Genomic DNA, 24,374 nt, shown 5'->3' with positions numbered 1-24,374 from the left:
AAGGTAGAACTAACTTAAGCTTATTGGAGGGTTTGATGCTTGAGATGAGTCATTCATGTGTCAGATTTATTGAGCACCTACTGTATAACAATTGCTATTCTAGATACTGGAAGTACAGCAATGAACAATATGGACAAAGTTCTTGATTATATCTTACACATTAATAGTGACCAACAATAAATAAATATGTAGTATTTCAGATGGTGATACTGTGAAGAAAAATAAAATGGAGACAGAGCATGATGGAGAAGGGGACATTTTATATAGGAAAATTAAGGGTGGCCTCTGTGATAAAGTGATAGTCAAGCATATTCATTAGGGAAGCATAGGAGATAGCCATGTAGATAAGTAGGGAAAGACTGTTGCAGGCAAAGAAATAACAAATACAAAGGCTCTAAGGTGGTTATGTGCTTGCTTTTTTTATGGCTGACAAATAGAACAGTGTAGCTGGAGCAAGAAGAGTGAGGAAAGTGTGGGAGATCAGGTTAGAGTGATATCCAGGAACCAGATCACACGGAGCTTGGGATTTAATCCTTAATTAGATGTGGAGTCATTGAGTATCATTTTTTATTTTGAAATAATTTTAGACTTAGAGAAAAATTGCAAAAATAATACAGTTTCCATTTACCCTTCACTCAAACTGTTAACATCTTACGTAACCATACTATAATTATCAAAACTAAGAAATCAAAACTAGTACAATACTCTTAACTACAAACCATTTTGATTTTACCAGTTTTTCTACTAATGTCCTTTCTTTGTTCTAATATCTGTTCCAGGATCCCACATTTTATTTATTGCATTATTGTCATGTTTTCTTTGTCTTACCCAGTCTCTGACAGTTTCTGAGTCTTTCTTTGTTTTTCTTGACTTTGGCATTTGAAAAGAACTGGCCAGTTTTGTAGAATGTCCCTTGATTTAGATTTGTCTGATGTTTTCTCACGATTACATGAAGCTTATGCATGCATTTTGGAGAAAACTACCACATAAGTAATGTGCCCTCTCAGTATATCATGACAGAGGGCACATGAGGTCAGTGTGTCTTATTACTGGTAATATTGATCTCATTTTTTGTTTGTTTGTTTGTTTGTTTTGGAGAGGCAAATTCGGGTGCTTTTAACATTACTGAAAACATGTACATATGTAAAGACATACATCTGCCATGCATGAACCAATAATGAGATCATGTCATGAACTAAAGAGTATGATTTATCCAGTTCTGAACAGTGGGGACACACACATATACGACATATTTATGTATAGATATGTACGTTAGAGTCTTCCTTTAAGAATCTCTAAAGTGTTACAGGACACACACACAATTATGTAGCATTTGTAGATAAACTTTTAAAAACATTCTTTATAATTTCATCCAAAAAGATAAAATACTTAAGGGATAAATTTAACAAAAGATATATTAAAACTATAAAACAGTGCTGAGAGAAATAAAAACCTAAGTAAATGGAATATACACTGTATCTGCACATTGGAAAATTATATTGTTAAGATTTCAGTTTTCTCTACATTAGCCTATAGATGCAATGCAATCCAAATCTAAATCTCAGCAGGTTTTTAGAAATAGAAATTGACTAGCTGATTCTAAAGTTTATGTGGAAACTCAGAGGACCTAGAATAGACAAAAAAAATTTTGAAAAATAAGAACAAGTTTAGAGAATTTGTTACCTGACTTTGAGATTTAATTAAATTTATAATTTAATACAAAGCTACAGTAATCAAGACAGTTCTGTACTGTTAAAGAACAGATATAACAGATCAATGGAGCAAAATATAGATACCAGAAGTACACCCACACCCATGACTTTTTCAACAAAGACCTCAAAGCAATTCAATTGGAAAAGAAAAATATTTTCCAAAAAAAAATTGAAACAACTAGATATGTATATGGGCATTGGCGGGGAGGGTGCGGGGAGAGAAAACCTACCAGAGAGAATATCTTCATGACTTGGGAGTAGATGTAAATTTGTTAGAGGAACCACAGAAAACACTAGCCATAATTTTTTTTTTTCGATTGGTGATATTAATCTTGATGTATCTGCTGAAAGATATTTCTATTTTTTTCTCTTTGTAATTAATAAATATTTGGGGGAAGGTACTTTGAGACTGTAGATATCCTCTTCCTCCTTCAACTTTCACCCACTAATTCTAGCATCTATTGGTAAATTTTGCCTGCACAGTTATTACTGTGGTGTTCTAATGGTGATTTTTCTTTCTCCACATTCCTTTAATTATTAATTGGAATTATTTTGTAGAGCTGTCTCTTCATTCACATTTAACTTTTCAGGATTTACATGGACTTACCGCTCTTTTTTTTTAATGGGTTATAATCCAGTGCGATAATAATTCATTTTGTTCTAGCTTTGGCATTAAGAACTCTTCCAGGTTGGCTTTTGTGCCCTTTAAAATGCTTACTTTTCAAACATTTTTTCTATCAGAGGCTCCAGGCCCATCTTGTATCTTCCGTGCCCCAGTGCTTGAGTCATCTGCTTTTCCAAGGAATTCACATTCTTTTTATTGGAATATAATATTTAGAAACCAAGATCTGAATGCTAGATGTGCTCATTATTACTAGAGTGTCATGGCTTCTAGTTTTTCTCAGTAGATGGTTTAAAAATATAGTATATTACCCTTGCATCTATATTTATTTCTGTATCTATCTTTGTATATAATAAAAAGCATAAATTCATACTGATACCCATACATATCCATAAAGTAATTTCACAATTGCTAACCTGTACCCCTGTGAAAAGCAAATTTACTAACTAGAGTACAGTATTTATATACAGTACTTTCTGTCTTTAGCCTTATGTTATACAGTGAAAATACTGTTTTTCAAAGTATCTTAAGTGAGCTTTTTTTTCTCCCCCCCCACCCCATTTGGTGTAATTTTGTTATTTTTTTTATAGTGAATATCATTTGTTACATTTTTTTATTCCATTTTGAGTTCCCCTACATTTCAATTAATTTTTTAAAATTTACATATTATAAAATTCTCTCTTGTTGATAGTTCTTCTAGTTGTGACAGATGCCTAGAGATGTGTATCTACCACCACAGACAAAATACAGAATAGTTCCATCTCCCAAAAATTCCCTGGTGCTGTTCTTTTGTAATCAGCCCCTTTTTCACCTCATGCCCTTGGCAACCACTGGCTGCTTTTCGTTCCTATAGTTTTACCTTTCCTAGAGTGTCATGAATGAAGTCATACATCATGTATTCTTTTAGGTCTGGCTTCATTGCTTTAACAAAGTATATTTAAGATACATGTTGTTATATGTTGTTATATGTATTAATAATTTGTTCCTTTTTATAGCGTAGGAGTATTCCCTTGTATGAGTGCATCACCGTTTGTTTATTCAGTGTTCAGAGCAGGAGACCCCAGCCCCTGGTTTGTGGCTGGTAGGCCACACAGTAGGAGGTCAGCAGCAGGTGAGCGAGCGAAGCTTCATCTGTATTTGCAGCTGCTCCCCAGCGCTAGCATCACCACCTCAGCTCCACCTCAGATGACCAGGCATTAGATTCTCATAGGAGCATGAGTCCCTGCCAAAAAGGTTGGGGAACCGCTGGTTTAGAGGACATATAGATTGTTTCCAATTTGGGGTCATTAGAGATTTTTGAAGGACCTAACTTAGATTTTTCAAAAGAATCACTGACTGCTCTGTTAAATATAGACTTGGAGCGGGCGGGGAGTAGAGGGTCCAGGGCAGAAGCATAGAAACAAGTTAGAGAAGTCACTTGCCCAGGCCTACAAGTTAGATGATAGAGTTAGAATTTGAATCCAAGTAGTCTAACTTCAGAATCCATGCTCTTAACTGCCACTTTCTGCCCTTTGAAAATGAAAGGACTGAATCACTGTCAATTACTACTGATAGGTTATGTAAGTTACTGACTAAGGAATGGATTTTGAAATCTGTGACGTCATCCATAACCTTACAAGAGCAATTTTAGTAGAGTAATGGAGATGACAGAGTAATTCAAGAGAAAATTATAGGAAAGGAACTAAAGATTTAAAGACAAGTAGAAACAAGGTAGGTCAAGAAGAAAATTTGTGGCAAAAGGCATAACATCTTGGTGTAAACCAGCATGATGTGTGGGAGGACAATGGATAGTTCTGTGTTATAAACATTCAGGGTGGAATGTGGGAAACTAATAGAAGCTGAAGGTAAAGGGATAGGTAGCAGTTACATGTCAAAGTCCCTTATGGGCTAAGTTGAAGAGTTTTAACTTTATGCTAAAAATCGGGGAGTCATTGAAATATTTTCGGTGATGAAATACTATCAAATTTGTGTTTTAGAGAGATTTCTCAGGCAGCACTGTGGTGGAAGGATAGGCAGGACATTGGTGAGGAGAGATGCTAAATTTAGAGAAATGGGAAACTCTTAGAACATTCCGAGTGAAAAGTGACAGAGATGAAATTAAGTCAGGAGGAAAGTGATTTCAAAGCTTTTCAGAACTTGGATTTTATTGAAGTTGGTGCAACCGGTTGGATGCCGACAGTAAGAAAGGGGAGAGGAAACCATGCGTGATTCTTGACTCAACCAGGTTGTTGGTGTATTTTACTTTACTGAGATAAGGGATGTAAAATAAGTCCATAATAAGTTCAGTTTTAGATAATCTGAATCTGAAATGCATAGGAGGTCATCATGTAAAGATTCAGTGGAGTCTAGGGAGAACTACATTGGAAGCTGTCATCAAAGACATTTGAAGCCTTAGTGTTAGTGCACAGGGCTAATTGTTTGCACTGTTAGAATGCTGACATTTAAAAGAATACAGGTAGATAAGTACACAAAGGAGCTAAAGAATGAGAGGTAAGAGGAAAATTAAGATCATAGTGTCATAAAAGCCAGGTAAGGAGTGATTTTGCAAAAATTTCAGATACCGTGGAGCAGTCATGTATGCTGAGGATTTGGTTTCCATTGGATGTTTTGGTATATATAGCGTCAGTGTGACCTTGATGAGAACAGTTTCATGGAGTTGGTTGAAGAGAAATTCTAAGTTCAGAGAGTTGAAGAAATAGAATTGAAATAGAGAGCAATTTCATCACCTAGCTGTGAAGAAAACTGCAAGCACTAGCTTAAGAAAGGGAGTGCTTTTTTAAAGGTTGGAATAGTTTATATTGAGAAGCAAGGGAGGTGAAGATGCAGGATGGTGGAGATGGGCTTTGTGGAGCCAGGTCCTCAGGGTAGGTGAGAGGCCTTGCCTCCAGTAAGATTAGAGAGAGGGATTATTGCAGGTGATTGTGGTCTTGTGTTTGGGGTTGGGGTAAAGTTTCATTGAAAAGACCTCATAGTCTAAGTAAATATCAAGGTTCTTTCTTTTTTAATGGTGTAAATTTATATGTTGTGTAATTTTAGTGGAAGCTATATGATTAATCCTTGTATTTAATTTTAAGGTTTTGGCTTGCTTTAGGTTCCATAGGTACTTCCTGCCTTAATAAAAGAACAAGTAAGCATTTTCTTTACTAAGTATCGACATCTGCCTTATAGGCTGATTTCATAATATCGATTATAGGAGCATTTTACTATTTTTATTTAATTTGACAAGTGATATGCACAATGGTATATCCAAATCTATGTAATAATACATTTATTATGATGGATTTTACTTCGCTTTTGCCCAGACAGGCTACCATAAAGTTGGGCCTATAGTGAGCCTGTTGTGGTTGCCTATTGTTTGGGATAGCTTACATTATAATATGAGAAAAGTGCTTACAGACTACCCTCAAGCTCAGAGAAAGGCAAGCCTCTTTTAACTTAATATTTAGTCAGTAGTTGTGGTTCTGCAGAAAAGTTATTTTTGAGAGTGTGGCTTCGGATTCTTGATTCTTGGTTCAGGTAGAAACAGAAATCAATCTGTTCTCTAGGCATAGTCTTTCAGCAATTACAGCTTTCCAGAATCCAGAGGTACTAAGTTTAGAGCCAGAGAGATTCCTTAAGGCCTTGGAAGAAATTAAGGAATAAGGAATTTACTCTCAGAGTGATTTTTATTGTAGGCAACTCTCATAAGTTTATTAATTAAAGAATAATGGATGTTAAGCTACATGTTTCTATATTTTCTCAAAAAAAAAAAAAAAAAAGGATTTTTCCTGAGGATGAAACAGTAGCTTAAGTTAGAATTTTGTTTTGTCATTTTTGCATTTTAAAGATAAATGCAATCAAAGTGTTGAAACACATTTTGCCCTTAAGTGTTGCCCCCAGTGTGCTTATTAGAAGCATTGGTCAGGGCTCTGTCAGGATGTGGTATCCAGGATTCATTCTCTCTATTAAATAACTTAGAAAAATAAGTCAGTCAAAATCCAAAAGGAAGCAACAGATGTGTTTTACAATTTGAGGGAAATACTTAGGAGAAAAAAAAATTAAACAGCGTGACATTGTACAATTAAAACTAGTTTGGAAAACATAACTCTATACCATAAATTAAGCCTTCAAATATACATGAAAATCTTGATTATCTGAAACCTGATAATGAGCTAGTCTGGATATTTAAGAGGGTATCCTAAATATTGAACTCATTCTATTTTAACTGTTTTCAACTGCAAAAAGTTTTATGTGCTTTCTAAAATTAAATATATATTTATATATAAATATATATTTATGTATATTACTTGAATTATTCTAATTCAGAGTAATCTGTCTGAACGTTGGTTAATATAATATACCATCAATTATTATATTATTGTTTGGAGAGCTTTTTGCCCCTATCTCAAATCATCTTAACTGCTCTTTTGAGTCTCCCCTACTCCCCAGATTTTACTCTGTTTTCTTTGTGGTTATTTTCTTAACCTTGACCTACAGGTAAGTTACAAAGGGATACCACCTACATATATATCTTTATGTGGATCGAAGGAAGTTTTACATGCTTTCAAAATGAGGGGGAGAGACTAATATGAGTTACTTTTATTCAGTCACCTTTCTGAACATGAATTAATATGCCATCAGTGAATATACTGTTGTTATGAGTGCTGTTTGCCCCATACTTCTAAATCATCTTAATTTATTGTTTTCTTGAGTGGTTATTGTTTTTTTCCTCTCTGGTGTTTTCTCTGTAGTTCTTACCTTGACCTGAATGTTTCTATTTATAAAGGGATACTTCTTACTTTCAAGGTGTTGTTTTTGCTTCAAGTAAGAGAGATTGGACACCCGATTATCAAAATAAACTGTAATTTGCAGAGGGAGCTGGGAAAGAGTATTTTAAGAAGTATTTGACATGCTAAGCATGGGTCCCACCAGTTCATAAAGCCAAGCAGCTAGGGTACTGATGCTTTCGTATCTGCTGAAGTCCAGTAATGTCAGGTTTAGCTGCACCAGTGATAGGATTAGGCTTCCATCTTGTACAGATGTTAAAACGTCTTCATAGACTGCAGGGCTCACATTAAGAAACTATAGTAAGCAAAAATTTGTCATTGCTTGGTCCAGAATACCTCCTGGCTTTAATATGGGTCTTTCCATTATCGATAAAGGTTTTGTGGGTTTAGGATATTTAGTTACTAGATAGAGAAAAGACACCACATTGAAAGCTTTTTAATTTAATACAACTTTCGTTAATGAGGCTCTTTTAATATTAAAAAGTTAAATTCATCCTTTAAAGTTTTGAGTGCTAGTTTATTTAATCACTATATTCCATGTTTCTGGAGCTACAAAAACGCTATTATTTGCAACTTGCACTTTTAAGTTTTAGTCAGCATTCATAGGATACCTTAAATGTTAAAATTACCAACCTTATAAACAATGCAGCTTTAACATTAACTTAACATTAACTCTCTAAACAATTCGGTGTGGAAATAGGTTATAATTGAACTATCTATATTTAGTTATAGTAACTGCTAAAAAGAATGAGTATTATTTCTAAGACAATATCAAAAAGAAGTACTAATGTAGTTTTTCAAAAATAATTATGATTTAATGTAGTTGAAGAACTAATTGGTAATGTGGACTCACACCTACTTGATTTCACATTTTTAAATTAAAACAAAATTTTTAATAGAATGGAAAAACACTAGCTTATCTTAGAAGAATTATAAACTTGTCTAAATACCCTTTTCAAAGCTTGGATGTGGAACTTGGATCCTGTTAGGCAGGCTTTTTTGTGGGCATATTAATTCACATTCCACCTGTCAGAGTACCTATAGATAAAGACATTAAACCACACCCTCTTTTCTGACCTTTTCCTCAGGGGACATTGACTAGAATCCTTTGGCTCAGCGTGAGAGGCTATTTGAATAGCTCAGTTCAGAAGAGCTTTTACTTTTGAATTGAGTGAAGCAGCAAGAACAAGGGAAATAATGTCGCGACTTAAATTTCTCAAGACTGCTGCTGTGGAGATTTAAAACTTGACCTTCTCTGCCAGGTTCGGCTTGGAAGGGTTCCTTATTTCCATAGACGTATTTGATACTGAAAGCAGTTTTTTGCTCAGCTAATTAGATACTTTTATTTTTATTCTTCTGTTCTTCAAGGATTTAGTTAATTCTAGTTTAAAAGGTGTTTGCTTGCTTTTTGTTTTGTTCTATTTTTTGTTTTGGTTTTTTTGTTTTTGGATGAAGGCCAAAAGATCTAAATTTTTTTTAGATTGGTGGGGTTTTTCTTTTGTTCAGTTTTATCATTAGCTTTATAATGTTTATTTGGTAGTGCTAAAAAGAAATTTTCATACTGTTCTATTTTGATAAACTAAAAAAAGAACTCTTTAATGTATTGGAAAACTAATAAAGCACATGAGGAAAATTGGCAGCTGCATCTCCTAAAATGGATTCTTACAGGACCTATTTGGCAACTGTAAAACTCAGTGGCTCATGGTTGGAAGAACAAGATGAAGACATATATGAGGTTGAATCTCGTGTGCCTTTACCACATCCTTTTCCTCTGTGTGAACATTTGGATGAAAATAACTCAGTAATTATTAATACTTCTATTTTTCATTTTATTCATAAAAGAAATGGGCACATATTAAAGCTTATTTCTAAAATTTCACTGCCTACCCCTCCTTATTCAGTAAGTATAAAAAAAATACTTTTTATACTTTTAGCTTTAGTTTATAATTAGTTTTAATGCATTTAGTTTATAAAAACTGTAATGATAATTGAAGTTTAAATGTATTTAGTAAGAGCAAATGAAATAGAATCTTGTTTTGTTGTTTGTCGTGTTACTACTCTTCATTCATCCTGGATGTATTAAAGGACTAAATGTGGTCTGAGAGCCCCAACTTGGCTATGTTTTTAATTCCAGAAAGTAGAATGAGATATTACAGTTCTCCCATGCCACACAAGCAGTTTTAAAAGAACCTGCTTGTCCTTAAGAATTTTGCTTTTATATGTTTATGATGCCAATCCCGAGTAAAAATAGAACAATTATATTTGAGGGAATTAGGCACTGTGAAACCTGAAACAGCTAAGTGAATTGTCATTGAGCCAGTTAGGAACTGTTTACAGTCAGGTGGAGTATTGGCAGTGGTTCCAGACAAGGAAAAGGGAACCTGGATAGTAATTTTCATTTTCTTACTAACTCCTTAAGAAATTTAAATTCAGTGTTTTTAATATGCCTACTAACCCTGTGAGGAAATATCTTGCTTTGCTTTTTATGTGAAATGTGTTTTATTAACATTGTTCAGGGTAAGTGTTTAGCATAGTTAGTATTTCAGGTTCATTTGAGACTTAAATATGTTGTGAATGATTCACTACAAGTTATTCAGCATAACTACAAGTTATTCAGCACTTTTTATGACTTTCATGGCTTTAACTATAATACGCTAGCTAATATTTAACAAGCCAGATGGTTTTCGGAACAGTTTTGGTACCGCCTTGATACTTTTACATTAAAGTGACAGAATATTTACTGATGCTTTATACATACTTTTAATGAAATGATGGATTTCTTAAATTATTTGAAAATATTGAATTTCATATTTAGTAAATATTAGGTATAGGTATTATATAGATATTAGGAATAAATCATACCTCAACTGGATAAAAGAGGATTTTCCTTTAAGTGTAAAGTATTTAGATGAATATTTGAAGGGAGTCTCTTATTCCAGTTAAAGCACGGGTGCCCATCTGTGATTAAAAAAATAAAATTTGCTAGATTTATTGTATTTGATTCTTCCAACTTCTTTGTTTTGTTTTATAAAACTGAAGTTATTTCTTGGGGTTTTATGGTGGATATTTAAATGTGCTTGATGGCTGGTTTAGATCTTGTCAAGAGGTAGAATATAGAAGCAAAGACATTTAAATTTTATTATCTAAAGCAAGTATTTTTGTTGTCGTAAATGCTCTGTTGTATTTGTACAGTGAATTTGAAAAAGAAAAAAGCTCATATCCTTTTTAGTTAGAGCTTTGAACTCTTTTAGCAATTTAATGTATTTACCAGGCAATAATTTTATAATGTACAGAAAAAAATTACATGTGTACATGTAGAAACTATTGATATATTTTAAAAATATAGTCTGCGAATGTAAATTCAGGAGAGTAGTTGTATGAAAATTACTTTATACGCTGGTCACGTTTCTTCATAATAAAAACTAACGTATATTAGTTATCTGCATTTAAAGAAAATACTCTTTTACCAGTCTAAATTAGAAATATATATAAGCTTTTATCTTTATTGAGGTAGCAACATTATTACAGATATTTTAGGAAATGTTTTGTGATTTAAAATATATGCTTTATTTTCCATTATGAGTCTTAAATATGTATTCATATTATTTTCAAGCAATAAGTTGTGAATGATATTTAAAACATTCTATTAAAACAAGAATAATTGCATACTAGATATTCTAGAAATTGATTCAGAGTGACCATAAAAAGCTTTATTTAGTAACTCTAAAATTTTTTTGCTATGGCAAATATCTTTAAGAATAAAATATTCTTAAATCTTATAAAATATTCTTAAATATTATAATTTTATAACGCATTATTGATACTTGACTATCAATTAGAAATCACTACTTTGGATTCATATTATAAGCTTCAAACATGGTAATATTTTTCTAATATACCAAGTACTTTATATATAAATTTACAAATTCTTATGATATTGTTGTGAGCCTATTATTAAAGTATATCATCATGGCTTTTTTAAAAAATAGTGTTAGTGATCTAGGACTAAGTACTCAATTTAAGCTTAGTTCTTTTCCAATGTAGTTGTTTCAGTAAAAACATAACCAGTCAGCAGCCCAGAAAACTAAGGCAGAGACAGTGCTTTTCTGCAATTTCATGCAGCTAGTAACAATGATTATTGTTTTTTGAGGGCTTTGGCCTTGAGTCTGTATAGTACTTGACTATCATCTAAAAATTGTTTAAGAATGGAGTCAGTATGTGGCCGTGACAGCATTTTGAGGAGGCTGTGTTTATAGGTAATGCCTCTGTATTCTAAGGTTTGAGAAGGAACGGAATATTATATAGTGTCCTATAGATGTTTCACAAATGTATAGAAACATAAGACTTTTAGTTAAAATATGGGTTATAAATGTAATTTATTTTGTTTTGCCATTATGATTTTATTCATTGATGCCACTATACTAATTATATATTATTACTTCATCACAGTGTACAGCAAGAGTCACAATTAATAAATTTCAAATATAAAAGAAAGTTTATCATACAGCACATAGTTATATAAAAATTCTTTAGCATATACAAAAAAACCTCATTAACTTCATATCTCTCCTTATATGGTAGAATACAGATCTAGTACTGTGAAGTGGTTTACTTCCAAAAGGAGCACGTTTTTTGTTCACTAAAACTAGAATTCACATTTTATGAAAAGTTGTACACAGCTGACCTACTTGTCTACTGATTTATTATACCTACTAATGTTAGCATGTACTAGAAATGTTAAATGACTACAATTTAACAGTTTATTTTTATTTAAAAACCTTTTTTAAGCTTTAATGTGGAATGACACTAGTATTTTTAACACTTTGCCTGCCTTCATATGTATACTCTCTCTCCTTGGTTAGCTTGAACATGCAAAAGTTACACAGACGGAATTGATGCGTGAGTCATTTAGACAGAAACAAGAAGTGACAGAGTCCCTTAAGTGCCAAGAAGAACTGCGAGAGCGCCTTCATGAGGAGTCCAGGGCCAGAGAGCAGCTGGCTGTGGAGCTCAGTAAGGCTGAGGGTGAGCAACTTGCCATTGGCAACTGAAGGTGGAGAAATTTCAAGTCTAAATATAGAGATTGTGATGTAAGCCAGGTTTGGAAACCACCAGACTACTCTTAATTTAGAGTGACCATTGAAAGTTGTAATTTTTCTTCAAATTACTCCAAACTATTTTAAAACTGTATATATTTTAATTATAAAAAATTACTTAATAGAATTCTAGAAAGTATAAAATATTTTAGAAAGTACAGGAATCAATGGTGACAAGATGTGTGTTACCATAATCCCACTGTCCTAAGACAACTCTTGTAATTTAAAGATGAGGAAACTAAAGCTAAGAAATGTTAATAAGTTGTTCAAGTCACTATTAAATGGTGATGCCAGGCTTTCAGCCAGTAAAGCCCCACGCTGTTGATATTCCACCGTGCTGTTGTGGTTATTGGTCTTCTAGAATCACTTAAAATATCAGCTTTCTCTAGTATATTTAAAATGTGATTCAGTTCACAAGCATCTGATTTATATTAAGCTTTCCAGGAACCTATTTATGTCAGTTTAATAAAGCAAGTTACACCCACATCAAGTGATACTTTAGCATAGCAAAGTAATAGAAAGTTCAGAGGAATTTCATATTTAGGCACAATGGTTAACAAGAAAAAGGCCGAATTGAACATTCCATAGTTGCTGCTATCAGCAGCAGCAATTCATCCAAGACTTTTAATAGGTTGGAATGAGAAAGTTTTGCTAACAGTACACAGCTTTTATGGTTTATGTAAAACCTAATAGTAAAATTAGAAATAAATAATAATTCCATTCCCTGTTAAATTTCTTATAGGTGTCATTGATGGATATGCAGATGAAAAAACTCTTTTTGAAAGGCAAATTCAGGAAAAAGCTGATATAATAGATCGACTTGAGCAGGAGTTGTTATGTGCAAGTAATAGATTACAAGAATTGGAAGCAGAGCAACAGCAGATCCAAGAAGAAAGAGAATTACTGTCCAGACAGAAGGAGGCTATGAAAGCAGAGGCAGGCCCAGCTGAACAGCGTATGTATTTTTTAACTTTGTATGAAATACTCTTTAAAAGTTCAAGGTGGCTTTTTTCCTCCCTTTGAGTGCCATTATTCATGTATTTTATATAGGGATTAAAAATTATAAGAAAATCTATCTGGTAAATGTGGAATCAGGATTTCTTTTTTTCCTTTGGCAGATTTTAACAGAAAGAGATAATTCTTCATCTTTCCTCAAACCCCTGCCTCAAGAGAAAGCCGCACATAATGAGGCAGGATATTTTTTTAATTGTGTAAGACTTAGTTCTTTTAATAGCAGAAAGACAGCAAAAATGTATACTTGGATTAAATAACCGAGTACTGATAATGGCACTAGTAATGAGCAGGTGGGGGTGGATTTCAGCCTGCAGGAGAATCTATTGAGAAGATCTTGCTGTTAGAAGTAGGCTGACATCTAGTTTAAGTTCAAAGAATATACAAATTTGTGAATATCCTTTAATCTTTTCTTAAATGAAAAAGTGAGTAACATCTTGAATTACAGTGTGTTTAGCAGGGAAAACATAAATGTCAATCTTTGTAACAGTGGAACTTTAAATCCTTTTTATCGTATCCTCTCACTTTTATATTACACATGCGGTTGGAATTATGTGTAGTTTTACTAGTTGAATTTTATCAGTTTAGAAATACAACATACATCTTTGTAATATGGTGAAGTTGCTCAAATTAGTACAGGTTTAGAATTGGAATTTTTAATGTGGAAAGTATAGATGCCTTTTTTTTTTTCATTTTCATACATTTAAAATATTCAGGAAACACTGGTATATCTCAAAATGTTACCAATGATAATCATCATGGTTCAACTTTTACTTCTAATTCTTTTGTGTGTGTGTGTGTGTGTGTGTGTGTGTGTGTATTATCCTATTTTAGAAAATAGAAGACATGTAAATTGTATTTTTGTTCTGTGTGTGTTTTTGTTTTGTTTTGTTTTCTGTTCTTATAGGACTAGTAGATGCTGCAGTCGATGCAGCACCCGGATCAGGTGTGTTTATACAATTGCATGGCCAGTCTTTGGGTGGTAAATTTACAACTCCAAAATCTGGATGACCCTTGAATTTTCTACCAGCTAACACATCTCTAATTTTGCTGTTGTGTTTTATACTTAACAGTTTTTCTCTGTAACAAAATCTTTTCTTACAATAAAACTACATATTTATATTTGAATTTAACAACTAAGATTCATAGTCACCATCATCATATCTATTTCTCCACAGAGTTTATGACCATTTTGATTTTTTAATGAAAATGTTGGTTTATTAAAACATTTTTTTTTCTTTAACAAATATATTAAATCCTTGCAGCCTATGACTTTTTCAAAATATTGTTTCTAAATCAAGATATATATAAGATGATGGTATTAACAGAATCAAGGAAATTTAGCAAAGAGACTTTCTGGTTGATTAACTTTTATGTTAACATTTAACTCAGTATTGGTTTAAAAGCGAAGCTAGTTTGTATAGATTCCTAGTCCTGAGTAGAGTGTTGGCAAACTCTATGTTTCTTCCATTTTCTTCATTAGAGGATTGTTTTACTTTGCTATATATACTTAATTATTATATGATTAATATTAACGGCCAACATTTATATAGGGCTTACCATGCCCTAGATACTATTCTTTACATATATTAACTCATTTGCTCCCATAGTAACTCTTAGAGATCAGTACTATTACTATTCCCAGTTTACATATAAGGAGGTTGAAGGACATCATGTTAAGTGTCACATAGGAAATAAGTGGCAGAGCTAGGATTTGAATCCATACACAGTCTCAGCTCTTAAGCACTGTGCCACACTACCTCTCTTGTCAGTTTTCCCTTGATGCACATACTTGTGAGCATGTAAGACTAACTCAGGAATATGGATCTAATAAGGAGTAAGACTAACAAGAAATTCTGATTACAGTTGTATTTCTTTTTCTATAACACTTATTTGCCTTGGTTAAAGATTTGCAATATTTGATCTTCATGTGTATTCTATATGCATATAAAAGTGTGTGTTTAAAATGAATTGATTTTTGCCTGAGGTGAGTTATTTCTATGCTTGAATTTAATTAGACTTTGTTCTTTTCCTCATAGTAAAATGGATTTTTTGGGGGGTGGGGGGGCAAGTCATTTGCTGTGGTGTTTTCACAAAAATTTTCTTTTAGTGATAGGACATATTCTTTTTGTTGATTTATATAATTTTATTGATACTAACTGATATAAGAATACGTTATTTTGACATTTTCATAAGAATATTTTCTTTTTTACATGCATTTAAAATAAAATTTGATCATAGTAATGGGCGATTTCACTATCATAACATTGTGATTTAACTTAGTATATTTTTGCATTTTATAAACAGAATTACTACAGGAGACAGAAAAACTAATGAAGGAAAAACTAGAAGTACAATGTCAAGCTGACAAAGTACGTGATGACCTTCAAAAACAAGTGAAAGCTCTAGAAATAGATGTCGAGGAACAAGTCAGTAGATTTATAGAGCTGGAACAAGAAAAAACTGCTGAATTAATGGATTTAAGACAACAAAACCAAGCACTGGAAAAGCAGTTAGAAAAAATGAGAAAATTTTTAGATGTAAGTATTCTCAATTTAAGTATTGACTTTTCTCAGTGGAATGCTACCTGCTGCTATCCTAGGTTGTGAATTTTAAATTACTAAGAGACTCATGAATTCTAACATTTTCATCTCTGTGTCTCCACCAATTAATTGAAAAGTACTATTACAATTTAAAATTTTTATTGCAATTGTTATTGTACAGTGATCAGAATTAAAAGCAGTACAGGCAGATTATGAAGAAGCCCTACCAGTTAGCCTTTCCAAATTCATAGTGAAGAAGCTTGTCCTATTATTTCCTTTAACCAGCAGCCAAAGCAGGTGAGGATCCTAAGAGCTAATTGGCCACCATTGTTTCACCCACAAAAGATAAACATTACAGATAACAGTGTGCTCCTGGAAACAAGGCACTGGAACGGTTGTCGTGCCGTCATTACTCTCTTCCCAAAAGATGTTACATCTCTAATTTCACTTGGATTTTCTTCTTTGGGGTTTCATGTAAGCCTGATGTTCTCTTCACAGATCAGAGAATCATTCTTACACATTATAATTTTAGGCATAAAACATAGATTAGGATGAAAGAAATCGATTTAGTAAACAATTTGTTCTATTTATTTTGTGTAGTAACTAAATTACAGTGGAATGAATTCCTCCTTTGCTCCAAAAAAGTAAATTCATTTTAAGGAGAATATTTTTATTTCATTTTATGTTTAACATTATTTGAATAAAAATAAATGTGTTTCAAATAATATTTAAGTGTTTAAATTTTAGTCAAAGAGCCCAAGTAGGCTCTGTACCAAAAAAAGTGTTATCTTTGTAAACCTTTTGGTTTGGGATATTTTGTTGTTTGTTTTCAAGTAAAACTATACCTACAACTAAAGGATTGTAAAGGAAATAATAGCTTCAATAAATAGTTTCTTCAATTAGTGTTGTTATTATTAAACTTCAGGAGCAGGCCATTGATAGAGAACATGAGAGAGATGTATTCCAACAGGAAATACAGAAACTAGAACAGCAGCTTAAAGTTGTACCTCGATTCCAGCCTATCAATGAACACCAAACTAGAGAGGTAAGACCCTTACAATAATTTGTATACCATATGCAAAATAAGATGCATGTTGTGAAAAACTTCAAAGGAATTCTTACTATTTTATGAAAATCTTCAAAATCCAAAAATTAAATATTCAACATGAGAAAGTTCTTAAAACCCTAAAACTTATTTGTATTAAAATTTGGAATCATTCTCACCTGCATTTATCTTCTAGTATTGCCTATTTAAACAAACTTCTCTACTTTTTTTTCTATTCCCATTCCCAACAAAACTGATGAAGAGTTGTCTCTGTTCACTCTTTACTTCCCCATCTCCCATTCTCTTCTCAGTCCACTCCAATGAAGTTTCTCTGTCTCTGTGGGGTTTCTTATCCTCTACCCTGTTAACACTAATCTATGCAGTTTACCTCTAATTTTCTCAAGATCAAAAAAAAATCTTAACTGTAATAGTATATTGTGCCACTTGGCTGCGCCTGTTTTGTTGTGTTTTCTTTTGACCTTACTCCAAATCTTAGTCTACCCATTTTTGTTAGTTTCCTTTCAGCAGCTTTATTGCTGTCATCCTCGAACATGTAAATTGTAGGTAAGCTTTCATTTCTTTTAATGTTTTGAGGAATAAGTATCATTTTTAGATAATTTCCTCCAAGTATCTCACTGAAACAGGGTAGTATTCCTTCTTTTCTTACTATCATATTTCTTTTTTTAGTAAGCTTTCTCTCTCCACTTAATCAGAACTAATTTCAAAGCTATCTTATTAAATCTTCCTGTATCCTTCCATCACAAATCCATTTACTTGAATGGACCTGCATATCAGAATCACTTAGGGAAATTTTCAAGGTACACAGATCGCTCTCGCCACCCCACATTCTCATCTTTATTCTGAGCTGGTGGAATGTTTAGGCTGAAAAAGTATTTCAAGTGATTATATTAAAGCTCCTTCATCCCCTCCTATCCTTTTGATATTTAGAACCATTGTATTGTTATATATTGATTATAACCACTTGTGGAAAGAAAAATAGGATCCATGAAAGATTTTTTAGGTAATTTTATCTCACATAAGAGTATAAGCTGGTACTGTGTAAACTTATCTTTATTAGGTTTTAGTGTAGTTATGTTTTTAGAGGTTGTAATTCAACATTTAAAAGTTATTTTTTCCTTCTAGCTGAAGGAAGTCTTAGTCTTAAAGAACTTCTTTAAAGGTCTGGAGAAGCAATATCATTTCTCTTACCTAGTGCTGTTTAGTTTTATCAACTCAGAAAATGTAACCATAGTTGGAGACAATAGTTGCTATTCTTATCAAAAATAAAATTAGCATAGCATCTAAAAATACTTTTGAAATGAGGATAGATGTGTTAACTTGCTGAAATTTTTTAACCCATTTCCCGTTTAGAAAAAATATATAGCTTGCTGCCAGCATTAATTTAATTTTACATAAACACGCTTTTGAGGCTGAAGCAAATCTGACTGGTTTTCAGTGTGAAAATAAAATATAAAAACTGTTCTTGGAGTTTTCCTAAGCAGAACTTGCCTCTAATCTTAATGTAACAGAAACGTGTACATAAACCGGATTCATCAAATGAATCTTCGGCTAACAACTAACTATTCGAGAACGATGTTACCATCACATTTTAGAATGCTGCATTTTCTAGGATTTGACATTTTCAGGGATCGAGAATTACTATATTTTATAAATGTAAATGCCACTCCTAAAAACAATACATAAATAGAATGATTTGTTTCCAGAGAATATCGATATACTATAGCGATGTGAAAATAATAATAAAAGCGAGCTATTTCGTGGCAAACTTTGGGGGTAAGGTTAGGACTTATCTTTTTTTTTTTTTTCTTTGCAAGTTACCTCGGGGTAAACGCTGCAGCTGCAAGTGCCGCTAGCAAGTATCCTTGGGGCAAAGGGGAAATGGGTTAAATTTACAGATTTTGCTTATTATATTTCCAGGTCGAACAGTTAACAAACCATCTGAAAGAAAAAACAGACAAATGCAGTGAGCTTTTACTCTCCAAAGAGCAGCTTCAGAGGGATATACAAGAACGGAATGAAGAAATTGAGAAACTGGAGTTCAGAGTAAGGGAACTGGAGCAAGCCTTACTCATTAGCACAGACACTTTTCAAAAGGTGTGCCATTTTCTTTGGGTTGATTTTTAGCAGATGTTTTCATGCAGATTACTCTTAGTAACACGAACATCAGTTCTTTTAAGTAAAAAATTGCTATCGACTTTTTGTGGATATTATATAATATATACGTCTTCATTGACATCATAACCATTACTATTTATTCTTATCCCCAGATGGTCTTTGCGTACCTTAGTCCTGAGAAAGGAAAATTAGTTAAGCCAAAAGAATTAATTATGCTTTTAACCATCAACAAAGTTGTAATTCTAAAATAATAGCCAAGTGAAAGAGCTTGGACACCAGTTTAGCCTGATGCTTTACCCCAAACTAAGAAGTAATAATGAAATCTATTCCCGTTGTAATTTTTGCAAAAAGCAAAAATAAGTAGAAGGAGAGCAGGATAAGGAAGCTTAAGAGTAGGGCAGATGAGGGAATAGCCTTCGTTTTATCTGATGAATGAATTTTAAAAGCGTCAAACTTTCCTGTTTGAATTTCTATAAAATGCATTCAAAACTGAATATCTGTAACTTTTTGATTATTCACTAATGTAGATTATCCTAATTAAGAGAAATTGAATTGCTACCTCTCCAATTAAAAAGGATAATCAAGATTTAATGTCTGAAATTTTGAGAAAATTCTTATATATTTAAAGGTAGAGGACCGAAAACAGTTTGGAGCTCTAGAAGCTAAAGCAGAACTGTCCTTAGAAGTACAATTACAGGCGGAACGAGATGCTATAGACAGAAAGGAAAAAGAGGTAAGGAGTTTATTTTTAATAAAGTGTGGTTTGAATTATATTAAATAAGACACTTTGAAAATATCATTTGAATAGAGTGGAGTTTGTGGTCTAAAACAAAGTTTAGACTGTTTCTTAGTTCATTGCCTAAGTTAACCTTGATGACAGGTAAACATTTGAACAGATAGTTGGTGTGAGGAGGAGTGATCCAGGTAGAGGGGACAAGTGTAAAGGCCTTGATGCAGCAAGAAGTTTTGAGGCCAATTTGGTAGATATGAATTGAATGAAGAGGAAAGTAAAGAAGGATAGTAGTGTTTGGGCTAAAAGTGGCATCTCTTTTTCAGCTGACTTTACTGTGGGCTTTGAATTATTATTGCTACTTTACTGTGGGTTCTTTTTTTTAAGTTGTATTGCCACAGGACATTATAGCGCTGTTTTACAATATACTAAACATGTTCAAAAAACAAAAGATTAATAATAAAGTAATTATATAAAGTTCTCCTATGTTTTTCTACTCCCCCTTCAAAAAAAAGAATCTACTTTTAAAACACTACTTTCCAATTTTTAATTAAATAATCCTTATCTACTGTTAATTTTTCAAAGACAATTTGTCATCTACATTGTCTAGTGATATATCATTTAAAATGTTTAAATTTTTTGAATTAGATTTTTATCTCTATTCATATAGTTTTCTCAGGACATTTAATATAGTCTAACAACAAATATTTGTTCAATTTAACCTGTGTATAAATGTTAGTGAGTACTTTGAAAAAATACAAGAATGACTTAGACATCAGCTAGAACTACAGCTCAGAGAACCTGTAGCTTAGAGGAGAAAAAAATCTATATAAATGACTAATAGAAATGATCATTCCCATGAAAAGGATTATTTTCTCACTAACATAATACTAACTAATGTTTATCTAAAACATTCTTTTTTATTTTGTGTGGCTTTTCTGTGAGAGGCAGGAACACTTTTGTTTATATGTTTTAAAAAGGATTAAACATTTAAAGATTTACTTTACACTAAATAGTCAAATTGTATGCTCCCTAAAAAAAATGGACCTTCAAAACTGGACCCCAAAGCAACGATAGTTGATTATGGATTGTTGATTAAGTTTACTAATTTTGTATTTTTATAATCTTTTGAATTTTATATAATATTACTAACACTTTTAATTTCTTGATGTAAATCCCCAGTAACTGTCTACCTTTTACTCAGAATCATAGTTGCTTAGAACTGCAAGAGACCTTAGAGAACCAACACTCACGTCTGAGACAGAGCCAGACATGTTGAATGAGTGAGTAAAGAATTAAACTGATAGCTGGCCCTGGTCTACTAGTTTTTAATAACAGTGACAAGTACTGTGTCACTAATCACAGTTTCAACGAGACTGAAAGACAGGAATATAGAATTAAAACATACATCTTTTAATGAAAATAATTTAAGCATTCTCTCCTGCACTAGGCAAATATTTTCAGTTAGCTGATGGAGTATAAATATGTCTATATGTATCATTGTATTTGAAATACCTTCTACTACTCTCATAGCCTAAATTTGTGTAAAACTTTTTTTTAAGTTTATTATAATGTTTAGAAATGCAGAATGAATTGAAAGAGAAGAAAACTTTAAAAGATAGGAGTTTCAGGATGAAAGAGAAGGGGAATGATGTCAAGAAATAGAAGGAAGAATTTCTTTAAGAAAAAGATGCCTTCAATAGGTTTTAGCTCTTTATACAGATAGTATAGGTAATCTAGCTTAAGATCTGGCTTACGGATGGCACTAATAAATAATAATAGTTAACTTTATTTAGGTCTGTGCTAGAAAGTGCTAAGTATTTAAATGCCTTATGGTATTAATCCTTATCCTCTCTCTGAGTATAGGCTCTGTTGTCATCTCCATTTTATAGATGAGTAAACCAGGTCTTAAGAGAGGTTAAATAACTTGCTCATGGTAACACAGTAAGTGGTTGCCAAGAATTCCTCCAATTTATTTCTCTGATTCTGGAGCTCTGTGATACTGTACTGCCATAGCATGGGGGCGTGTTTTGTCTAACTACTGTTCCATTTTCAAACGTTAATAACACTCTGGTTTGCAGTTGTTATTGACTCAGTAGTAAGACAGCCTGGGACAGAAACTGGAGTCTGTCTGAATAAAAGGAAAGAATTTCCTACACTGTCCTTTTTGAGAATTGGAGTCTCTGCTATGATGCCTCAAGTTCAGCTATTTATGACAGAATGTTAGTGCTTTAGACCAGGGCTTCTCAAACTTTAATGTGTATATGAATCCCTTCGAGATCTCGTTAAAATGAAAATTCTGATTTAGTAGGTCTAGGGTGGGACTTGAGAATCTGGCTATCTAACATGTTCCAATGTAATGCCAGTTCTGCTGCTCCAGGGACCACACTTTGAATAGCAAAGCTTTAGATCACAGAGCTAAATATTTGACCTTAAACTATTGTATCAAAAAGAAAATAAATACCATGTGAGGTAGGGCAGCAATTTTGAACTTAAATATCTATGTATGTGTTGAGATAATACCTTGTCATCAAAAGTAGATCTAAAAGATAACAATAGGCATAGATACTATTACATTAGGTAACTGTGAAGACGATATAATTATCACCATTTTCAACAAACTAACCTGATGATTATATATGCACAACTACTAAGTATATTTTAAGGTGTGTCTACTGAGTTTAATACCAGTGTACAGAAAATAATTTAAATGTCTTAGACATTAGTTATTAGAAGCACAATAAATGATAGTTAAGAATATAAGACTCCAAAGATAAATTCCCCAGGTTCAAAAGCTGGCTTCAGGACTTGTGACCTGGCTTCAGGACTAGGTACTCCTCTCCCAGTGACTCCCTTCCTCATCTCTGAAATAAGGATAAACCTAGTAAAGATCTCATAAGTTTGTTACAGGGTTTTAAAAAAATAATACATATAAACATTTTAAGTAGTACTTAATAAGTTGTCCAATAATGATGGCTATTACTAGTATCAATACTATTTCTGTTAGGGAGATATTAGACTAAATGATTTTGAAGATCTTAACCTTGCCAGTGCTAAGATATGATTCTGATTATGTGTCTGTGTGTAATCAGTATATGCCCCCTTTCAAGTTCTAAGGCAATAAATGATTTATATAAACTGCTCTCTAAGCCAGCTGCCACTAAATGCTGCTCCTAAAATCTTAGGTTTTTAATGAAACAATTTGATCATCAGGAAAATACACAATTGCACATCCATTCATTAAATATTTATAAGTAACTATAAAGCAACGGGTTAAATGTTTCTGTCTTCAATCAAACCCAATTTTTTAAATATAACAATAATTAACTCTTAATGTTCATCATTCATTCCAGTTTCTATATAACTATCAAAGAGCAATTGCTTTATCATTAATGGTAACCTGTCCTTAGAAATGAACTATATGTCTATTGTCCTACGTATTGGAGCTCTCTAATTTTTTCCTAAAACGATATTAATAACGAACTTATTCTTTAAGTTTCTGTATTTCAGACCTCCAATTCTACTTCCTTCTCCTTAAACAAGGCACCTGGCAGCCAGATCTTTTGTTGTGTATTAATATGGACTAAATTGAGTTAGTCTCACTTGGTGGCAAAAATAACAGATTTAATTCTTTCTTTTATTATTATCTTTGATAATTCTTTTATCAGAATTTTATCAGATAAAAACTAAAATATAAAAGAAATTTTTAAACGTAGACTTTTTCCTTTCCTCCCATGACTCTTGTAGGCTTTCTGCTTTATCAGAGAATATTTTAGGTAACACATTGCTCCTCTGAAGGTCTCCTCTTTGCTTTGGGCATTTTCAGTTTGAAAATGTTTAGAAACCACACAGTTATACCTGACTTAGAGAAACCCTATTCCTTTCTTCAGTGTCTCACATGTTTTAAGCATACATACTTTATAGAGCTAATACAGCACTCTTCATTCTCTCTTAACAAACATTTGTATGAACAGTTTCTTTCCTTTCGATAATTTTTGTTTGAAAGATCACGAACTTAGAAGAACAATTAGAGCAGTTCAGAGAAGAACTGGAAAATAAGATTGAAGAAGTTCAGCAACTACATATGCAATTAGAAATACAGAAAAAGGAATCTACTACCCGCCTACAAGAACTTGAACAAGAAAACAAATTATTTAAGGTAATTAGTTAAGAAAAACTTTGCCTGTAAATGATTTATAGTTTTTGTCTTGTGCAAGCCTTAGTATTAAGCATTTGCTAAACCCAGCTGCTAAATCGTACTCAACAGAGGAATATTAGCTGCAAATGGATTTGCATGGAACTTATTTTTAAGCCAACATAAACATTTAAATGCATCACAAATGAAAAATTTCGAGTTTATCAAAATATTTTAAGAATTTTTGATTTATAATAACTGTGATATCTGATTTTTTTTCATTTTGGGCACTATATGTTTTATAAGAGTAACTTGAAAGATAGTTTAAAAACCATGTGTAAATTTGTCCAGCTGAGATGGTCATTTCTGTTTCTAGGACGAAATGGAAAAACTAGGATTTGCTACAAAGGAATTTGATGCTATCTCTACTCAGGGCCAACATGTGCTATTTGGGAAATTTGCTCAAATAATGCAGGAAAAAGAGGTAGAAATTGACCGATTGAATGAGCAAGTTACAAAATTTCAGCATCAACTTAAAATTACAACAGATAACAAGGTACACTAATTTAAAATTGATT

General features: G+C 32.6%; 1 protein-coding gene across 8 annotated transcripts in view; it reads left to right on the top strand.

The window, feature by feature from the left end:
- AKAP9 (A-kinase anchoring protein 9) overlaps positions 1-24,374 on the top strand; it is a 148,853-nt gene that overhangs the window by 97,193 nt on the left and 27,286 nt on the right. For 5 of the 8 annotated variants that reach the window (XM_039878121.1, XM_039878122.1, XM_039878123.1 and 2 more), the window contains 9 exons: positions 11,963-12,125; positions 12,939-13,151; positions 14,115-14,153; positions 15,515-15,747; positions 16,676-16,795; positions 18,734-18,910; positions 19,560-19,664; positions 23,668-23,820; positions 24,173-24,352. In XM_039878121.1, the coding sequence (XP_039734055.1) occupies positions 11,963-12,125; positions 12,939-13,151; positions 14,115-14,153; positions 15,515-15,747; positions 16,676-16,795; positions 18,734-18,910; positions 19,560-19,664; positions 23,668-23,820; positions 24,173-24,352 (1,383 nt within the window). Of the gene's footprint in view, positions 1-8,725; positions 9,001-11,962; positions 12,126-12,938; positions 13,152-14,114; positions 14,154-15,514; positions 15,748-16,675; positions 16,796-18,733; positions 18,911-19,559; positions 19,665-23,667; positions 23,821-24,172; positions 24,353-24,374 lie in introns of those variants that run through there. The other 3 variants (XM_039878125.1, XM_039878124.1, XM_039878128.1) reach the window with 2 other exon arrangements.

The sequence above is a fragment of the Pteropus medius genome, unplaced genomic scaffold, assembly GCF_902729225.1.
Source record: "Pteropus medius unplaced genomic scaffold, Ma_sr-lr_union100, whole genome shotgun sequence".
NCBI classification, from domain to species: Eukaryota; Metazoa; Chordata; class Mammalia; order Chiroptera; family Pteropodidae; genus Pteropus; species Pteropus medius.
Note: the sequence above shows the minus strand (reverse complement) of the source record. Positions and strands in the feature narration are given on the sequence as shown.